The sequence below is a fragment of the Bombina bombina genome, chromosome 5, assembly GCF_027579735.1.
Source record: "Bombina bombina isolate aBomBom1 chromosome 5, aBomBom1.pri, whole genome shotgun sequence".
Lineage (NCBI taxonomy): Eukaryota > Metazoa > Chordata > Amphibia > Anura > Bombinatoridae > Bombina > Bombina bombina.
Window position 1 is genome coordinate 555,072,268 of NC_069503.1, and position 8,756 is coordinate 555,081,023.

Here is an 8,756-nt window from a genome sequence, read left to right on the forward strand (position 1 = left end):
CAGCCAATAGGATTTTAGCAGCTCTAATCCTATTAGCTGATTGAAATCTTTCAGCCAATAGGAATGCAAGGGACGCCATCTTGGATGACGTCACTTGCATGGAAGTTCCAGTTTACGGCAACGACCGTATGAAGAGGATGCTCCATGCCGGATGTCTTCAGGATGGACCCGCTCAGCGCCGGATGGATGAAGATAGAAGATGCCGTCTGGATGAAGACTTCTTGCCGCCTGGATGAGGACTTCTCCGGGTGGATGAAGATGGAAGAGGTCACCCGGAAGAAGACTTCTTGCCACCTGGACGATGACTTCTCCGGCTGGATGGATCCTTCAAGCGGGACTTCAAGAACTGTAAGTGGATCGTCGGGGTTAGTGTTAGTTTTTTTTTTAAAGGGTTTTTTGGGTGGGTTTTATTTTTAGATTAGGGTCTGGGCATGTAAAAGAGATAAAGGCCCACACAAATGCCCTTTTCAGGGCAATGGGGATCTTAGGTTATTTTAGTTTTTTTACTAAGGGCCATTGGTAGTTTATTGTAGGCTAGGGTTTTTTATTTTAGGGGGGCTTCTTTATTTTGATAGGGCAATTAGATTAGGTGTAATTCTTTTTTATTTTTGATAATGTGTTTTTTTTATTTTTTATAATTTAGTGTTTGTTTGTTTTTGTAACTTAGTTTTTTTTGGTAATTTAGTACTTTTAATACGTATATTTAAATAATTTGAGTAGGGTTAGGGTTTTTTAATATGTGATTTAGTTAATTTAATTGGTAGTTTAATTTAATTGTAGGATAATAGTTAGGGTAGGTAATTAATAGTTTAAAATAGTTTATTTTAATTGTACAGGTAAGTTTACATTTATTTGAAGATAGGGATGTTGTATTTGTATTTTATAGTTAGCGGGTTTAGGGGTTAATAACTTAATTTAGTTTATGGAGATGTGGGGGGCTGACGGTTTAGGGGTTAATAGGTTTAATTAGTGGTAGTGATGTGGGAGACCAGGGGTTTAGGGGTTAATAAGTTTATTTAATGGCGGTGGTGTCAGGGAGCGGCAGAATAGGGGTTAATACATTTTATTTAGGTGGCGACGATGTTGGGGGCGGCAGATTAGGAGTGTTTAGACTCGGGGTTTATGTTAGGGTGTTAGGTGTAAACGTAACTTGTTTTAAACCATATAAATCAATGGGATATCTGGCAGCATCGAACATAAGCTTTCGGTGCTTTCAGACTCCCATTGATTTCTATGGCATCCGCGGCCTCCATGGTGGCGGATTGAAAACCAGGTACGCTGGGTCGGAAAAGACGCGAGCGTACCTGTTAAAAGTTTGATAACTGGGAAAAGGTGTCAAATAGAGCCGCATGTGTATTCAGAACATCTGTAATGACGTAAGCATCGATCTGCGTCGGATTGAGACAGGCGGATTGTATGTCACGTCACAAATTTCAAAATTTGCTGGTCTGTAGGGTTTGATAACTAGGTCGGATCAAGCTCGCAACAATTACGCTGCGGAATTCCGGCTTTTTTGCGGTTGACAGCTTGATAAATATCCCCCATACTGTTCAGATTTTTGGAATACATAAAATACTTACCATCTGTGGCACACCGAAAATCACAACATTTGAATACTGAGAAAAACTGACCTGAAAAAAAATAAAAATTAAAGTTAGGTTCACTTCCATTTTACAAAACGGTACATAGTGATGGTTGGTGGGCTAAAGTACTAAGAGGCATAAAAAGAAGTTAAGAACCCACTTAAAGGGACAGTCTACTTCAGAATTTTTATTGTTTAAAAAGACAGATAATCCCTTTATTACCCTTTCCCCAGTTTTTGCATAACCAAGACGGTTATATTTTTACCTCTGTGATTACTTTGTATGTAAGCCTCTGAAGACTGCCCCCTTATCTCAGTGCTATTTACAGACTTGCATTTTAGCCAAACAGTGCTGACTCATTCGCAACTCCACAAGAGTGAGGCACAGTGTTATAAGACACATATGAACTAGCGCTGTCTTGCTGTATAAAGCTACTAAAATGCCCTGTGATAAAGTTGACCTGCAGGCGCTTAGAATTTTAAAGGTTAAAAAGTAAATTAATATAACAATGTCTCACACGTATTTTATTCATATTAAATTATAGTTCATATATAAACATTTGATGTTAAAAGAAAGCCCTATTTGTCCTCTAAAAAAATATTATTTAATATGTGTCTGCACTTAACGTGAAAGAGGTAAATTATGGTTTAAATTCTAGATTTTGTTAAGTTCAGAACTTGCCATTTCATGTAAAAAGAAAGCCCTATTTGTACTCTAAAATATATATATATAAGTGTGGGTGCACTTAATGTGAAATAGGTAGATTATAATTTAACAAACATATAGCTGAAATTCGTGGCCGGACTGTTATCTGACAGACATTTGTCCGACTTACATTTGTGTGATGGATAATATTCCGATAGACAAATGGCCATCTGTTAACAGTCTGGCCACTAGAGAGATTAGATGGATAGATAAGGATAGATACAGTTTTACCCACACAGAACAACAAGGGGTGCGGGATAGGACCCATGGTTAGGTTCCCGAAGGTGGTTGCAGCACCCGAGGCTCTGATTAGAACAGAGCACTCTGGAGCGCATCTGCCCTCGGCCTAACTTGGAACATAGTCTCTCGGACATATGTCTGATGGACAAATGTGCTTCGGCATTCTGTCTGTCTGCATTCTGTCTGAGAACCGCTGTCATTCTAGATTTTGTTTACTTTTAGAACTTGCACCACTGCCTTTGTCCTTAAAGAAGCATGACATTTTAATGATTCACATATCAGATATTGAAAACCTTTCCAATTCTGTTATGAAATATTACTTGGCATCCTTTGTTAAAAATGAGCTCCTTTCCATACAAAGGTTTCCTCAAGGATGTGCACAAGCCTTGAACACCATATTGTAAACAATGTTTGTAACAATATTATAAAACAAAATTTATGCTTACCTGATAAATTTCTTTCTTTTGCGATGTACTGAGTCCATGGTTTCATCCTTACTTGTGGGATATTATCCTTCCTAACAGGAAGTGGCAAAGAGAGCACCCACAGCAGAGCTGTCTATATAGCTCCCCCCTTAACTCCACCCCCCAGTCATTCGACCGAAGGCCAAGGAAGAAAAAGGAGAAACTATAATGTGCAGAGGTGACTGAAGTTTTCAATAAAAAATACTATCTGTCTTGAATAGACAGGGCGGGTCGTGGACTCGGTACATCGCAAAAGAAAGAAATTTATCAGGTAAGCATAAATTTTGTTTTCTTTTGCAAGATGTACCGAGTCCATGGTTTCATCCTTACTTGTGGGACACCAATACCAAAGCTTTAGGTCACGGATGAAGGGAGGGACAAGACAGGAACCTAAAGGGAAGGCACCACTGCTTGCAAAACCTTTCTCCCAAAAATAGCCTCAGAAGAAGCAAAAGTATCAAATTTGGAAAATTTGGAAAAGGTATGAAGCGAAGACCAAGTTGCAGCCTTACAAATTTGTTCAACAGAAGCCTCATTTTTAAAAGCCCATGTGGAAGCCACCGCTCTAGTGGAGTGAGCTGTAATTCTTTCAGGAGGCTGCTGTCCAGCAGTCTCATAAGCCAAACGGATGATGCTTTTCAGCCAATAGGAAAGAGAGGTAGCCGTAGCCTTTTGACCTCTACACTTTCCAGAATAGACAACAAACAAAGAAGATGTTTGACAAAAATCTTTGGTTTCCTGCAAATAAAACTTCAAAGCACGAACTACGTCCAAGTTGTGCAACAGACGTTCCTTCTTAGAAGAAGGATTAGGACACAGAGAAGGAACAACAATTTCCTGATTGATATTCCTGTTAGTAACAACCTTAGGGAGGAACCCAGGTTTGGTACGCAAAACCACCTTATCAGCATGGAAAAACATAATTTATGCTTACCTGATAAATTTATTTCTCTTGTAGTGTGTTTAGTCCACGGGTCATCCATTACTTATGGGATATATTCTCCTTCCCAACAGGAAGTTGCAAGAGGATCACCCAAGCAGAGCTGCTATATAGCTCCTCCCCTCACATGTCATATCCAGTCATTTGACCGAAACAAGACGAGAAAGGAAAAACTATAGGGTGCAGTGGTGACTGGAGTTTTAATTGAAATTTAGAACTGCCTCAAAAAAAGACAGGGCGGACCGTGGACTGAACACACTACAAGAGAAATAAATTTATCAGGTAAGCATAAATTATGTTTTCTCTTGTTAAGTGTGTTCAGTCCACGGGTCATCCATTACTTATGGGATACCAATACCAAAGCTAAAGTACACGGATGATGGGAGGGACAAGGCAGGAACATTAAACAGAAGGAACCACTGCCTGTAGAACCTTTCTCCCAAAAACAGCCTCCGAAGAAGCAAAAGTGTCAAATTTGTAAAATTTTGAAAAGGTATGAAGTGAAGACCAAGTTGCAGCCTTGCAAATCTGTTCAACAGAGGCCTCATTCTTAAAGGCCCAGGTGGAAGCCACAGCTCTAGTGGAATGAGCTGTAATTCTTTCAGGAGGCTGCTGTCCAGCAGTCTCATAGGCTAAACGTATTATGCTACGAAGCCAAAAAGAGAGAGAGGTGGCCGAAGCCTTTTGACCTCTCCTCTGACCAGAATAAACGACAAACAGAGAAGAAGTTTGCCGAAAATCTTTAGTTGCCTGTAAGTAGAACTTCAGAGCACGGACTACGTCCAGATTATGCAAAAGACGTTCCTTCTTTGAATAAGGATTAGGACATAATGATGGAACAACAATCTCTTGATTGATATTCCTGTTAGAAACAACATTAGGTAAAAACCCAGGTTTAGTACGCAGAACTACCTTGTCTGAATGAAAAATCAGATAAGGAGAATCGCAATGTAAGGCAGATAACTCAGAGACTCTCCGAGCCGAGGAAATAGCCATCAAAAACAGAACTTTCCAAGATAAAAGCTTAATATCAATGGAATGAAGGGGTTCAAACGGAACACCCTGAAGAACTTTAAGAACCAAGTTTAAGCTCCACGGAGGAGCAACAGTTTTAAACACAGGCTTAATCCTAGCCAAAGCCTCACAAAAAGCCTGGACGTCTGGAATCTCTGCCAGACGTTTGTGTAAAAGAATAGACAGAGCAGAAATCTGTCCCTTTAACGAACTAGCAGATAAACCCTTTTCTAAACCTTCTTGTAGAAAAGCCAATATCCTAGGAATCCTAACCTTACTCCATGAGTAACTCTTGGATTCACACCAATATAAATATTTACGCCATATCTTATGGTAAATTTTTCTGGTAACAGGCTTCCGAGCCTGTATTAATGTATCAATAACCGACTCTGAAAAACCACGCTTTGATAGAATCAAGCGTTCAATCTCCATGCAGTCAGCCTCAGAGAAATTAGGCTTGGATGGTTGAAAGGACCCTGAATTAGAAGGTCCTGCCTCAGAGGCAGAGACCATGGTGGACAGGACGACATGTCCACTAGGTCTGCATACCAGGTCCTGCGTGGCCACGCAGGCGCTATCAGAATCACTGATGCTCTCTCCTGTTTGATCCTGGCAATCAGTCGAGGTAGCAACGGAAATGGTGGAAACACATAAGCCATGTTGAAAACCCAAGGAGCTGCTAGTGCATCTACCAGCACCGCTCCCGGGTCCCTGGACCTGGATCCGTAACAAGGAAGCTTGGCGTTCTGGCGAGATGCCATGAGATCCAGCTCCGGTTTGCCCCAACGAAGAATCAGTTGAGCAAACACCTCCGGGTGAAGTTCCCACTCCCCCGGATGAAAGGTCTGGCGACTTAGAAAGTCCGCCTCCCAGTTCTCCACGCCTGGGATGTAGATCGCTGACAGGTGACAAGAGTGAGACTCTGCCCAGCGAATTATCTTCGAGACTTCCAACATCGCTAGGGAACTCCTGGTTCCCCCTTGATGATTGATGTAAGCCACAGTCGTGATGTTGTCCGACTAAAATCTGATGAACCTCAGTGTTGCTAACTGAGGCCAAGCTAGAAGAGCTTTGAATATTGCTCTTAATTCCAGAATGTTTATTGGGAGGAGTTTCTCCTCCTGAGTCCACGATCCCTGAGCCTTCAGGGAGTTCCAGACTGCACCCCAGCCTAGTAGGCTGGCATCTGTTGTTACAATCGTCCAATCTGGTCTGCGAAAAGTCATTCCTTTGGACAGATGAACCCGCGACAACCACCAGAGAAGAGAATCTCTGGCCTCCTGGTCCAGATTTAGTAAAGGGGACAGATCTGAGTAATCCCCATTCCACTGACTTAGCATGCATAGTTGCAGCGGTCTGAGATGCAGGCGCGCAAATGGCACTATGTCCATTTCCGCGACCATTAAGCCGATTACTTCCATGCACTGAGCTACTGATGGGCTTGGAATGGAATGAAGGACCCGGCAAGCATTTAGGATTTTTGATAACCTGGACTCCGTCAGGTAAGAGAAGAAGTTTGCCGAAAATCTTTAGTTGCCTGTAAGTAGAACTTCAGAGCACGGACTACGTCCAGATTATGCAAAAGACGTTCCTTCTTTGAAGAAGGATTAGGACATAATGATGGAACAACAATCTCTTGATTGATATTCCTGTTAGAAACAACATTAGGTAAAAACCCAGGTTTAGTACGCAGAACTACCTTGTCTGAATGAAAAATCAGATAAGGAGAATCGCAATGTAAGGCAGATAACTCAGAGACTCTCCGAGCCGAGGAAATAGCCATCAAAAACAGAACTTTCCAAGATAAAAGCTTAATATCAATGGAATGAAGGGGTTCAAACGGAACACCCTGAAGAACTTTAAGAACCAAGTTTAAGCTCCACGGAGGAGCAACAGTTTTAAACACAGGCTTAATCCTAGCCAAAGCCTGACAAAAAGCCTGGACGTCTGGAATCTCTGCCAGAAGTTTGTGTAAAAGAATAGACAGAGCAGAAATCTGTCCCTTTAACAAACTAGCGGATAAACCCTTTTCTAAACCTTCTTGTAGAAAAGCCAATATCCTAGGAATCCTAACCTTACTCCATGAGTAACTCTTGGATTCACACCAATATAAATATTTACGCCATATCTTATGGTAAATTTTTCTGGTAACAGGCTTCCGAGCCTGTATTAATGTATCAATAACCGACTCTGAAAAACCACGCTTTGATAGAATCAAGCGTTCAATCTCCATGCAGTCAGCCTCAGAGAAATTAGGCTTGGATGGTTGAAAGGACCCTGAATTAGAAGGTCCTGCCTCAGAGGCAGAGACCATGGTGGACAGGACGACATGTCCACTAGGTCTGCATACCAGGTCCTGCGTGGCCACGCAGGCGCTATCAGAATCACCGATGCTCTCTCCTGTTTGATCCTGGCAATCAGTCGAGGTAGCAACGGAAATGGTGGAAACACATAAGCCATGTTGAAAACCCAAGGAGCTGCTAGTGCATCTACCAGCACCGCTCCCGGGTCCCTGGACCTGGATCCGTAACAAGGAAGCTTGGCGTTCTGGCGAGATGCCATGAGATCCAGCTCCGGTTTGCCCCAACGAAGAATCAGTTGAGCAAACACCTCCGGGTGAAGTTCCCACTCCCCCGGATGAAAGGTCTGGCGACTTAGAAAGTCCGCCTCCCAGTTCTCCACGCCTGGGATGTAGATCGCTGACAGGTGACAAGAGTGAGACTCTGCCCAGCGAATTATCTTCGAGACTTCCAACATCGCTAGGGAACTCCTGGTTCCCCCTTGATGATTGATGTAAGCCACAGTCGTGATGTTGTCCGACTAAAATCTGATGAACCTCAGTGTTGCTAACTGAGGCCAAGCTAGAAGAGCTTTGAATATTGCTCTTAATTCCAGAATGTTTATTGGGAGGAGTTTCTCCTCCTGAGTCCACGATCCCTGAGCCTTCAGGGAGTTCCAGACTGCACCCCAGCCTAGTAGGCTGGCATCTGTTGTTACAATCGTCCAATCTGGTCTGCGAAAAGTCATTCCTTTGGACAGATGAACCCGCGACAACCACCAGAGAAGAGAATCTCTGGCCTCCTGGTCCAGATTTAGTAAAGGGGACCCAGAACCTTTGTAAAAATTCTCGGGGCCGTAGCCAACCCGAAGGGAAGAGCTACAAACTGGTAATGACTGTCTAGAAAGGCAAACCTTAGGTACCGATAATGATCTTTGTGAATCGGTATGTGAAGGTAGGCATCCTTTAAGTCCACTGTGGTCATATACTGACTCTCCTGGATCATGGGTAGGATGGTTCGAATAGTTTCCATTTTAGACGATGGAACTCTTAGGAATTTGTTTAAGATCTTCAGGTCCAAGATTGGCCTGAAGGTTCCCTCTTTTTTGGGAACCACAAACAGATTTGAGTAAAAACCTTGCCCTTGTTCCGTCCGCGGAACCGGGTGGATCACTCCCATTACCAAGAGGTCTTGTACACATCGTAGAAATGCCTCTTTCTTTATTAGGTTTGTTGATAACCTTGACAGATGAAATCTCCCTTGTGGAGGAGAAGTTTTGAAGTCCAAAAGGTATCCCTGAGATATGATCTCCAACGCCCAGGGTTCCTGGACATCTCTTGCCCAGGCCTGGGCGAAGAGAGAAAGTCTGCCCCCCACTAGATCCGTTTCCGGATAGGGGGCCCTTTCTTCATGCTGTCTTAGGGGCAGAAGTAGGTTTTCTGGCCTGCTTGCCCTTGTTCCAGGACTGGTTGCCTTTCCAACCCTGTCTGTAACGAGTAGCAGTCCCTTCCTGTTTTGGAGCGGAGGAAGT

General features: G+C 42.9%; 1 protein-coding gene across 1 annotated transcript in view; it reads right to left on the reverse strand.

The window, feature by feature from the left end:
• The window catches only part of LOC128661551 (ATP synthase subunit C lysine N-methyltransferase-like), a 268,286-nt gene that overhangs the window by 14,801 nt on the left and 244,729 nt on the right, over positions 1-8,756 (reverse strand). The window contains exon 4 of the mRNA XM_053715794.1: positions 1,581-1,631. Within this exon, the coding sequence (XP_053571769.1) occupies positions 1,581-1,631 (51 nt within the window). The remainder of the gene's footprint in view (positions 1-1,580; positions 1,632-8,756) is intronic.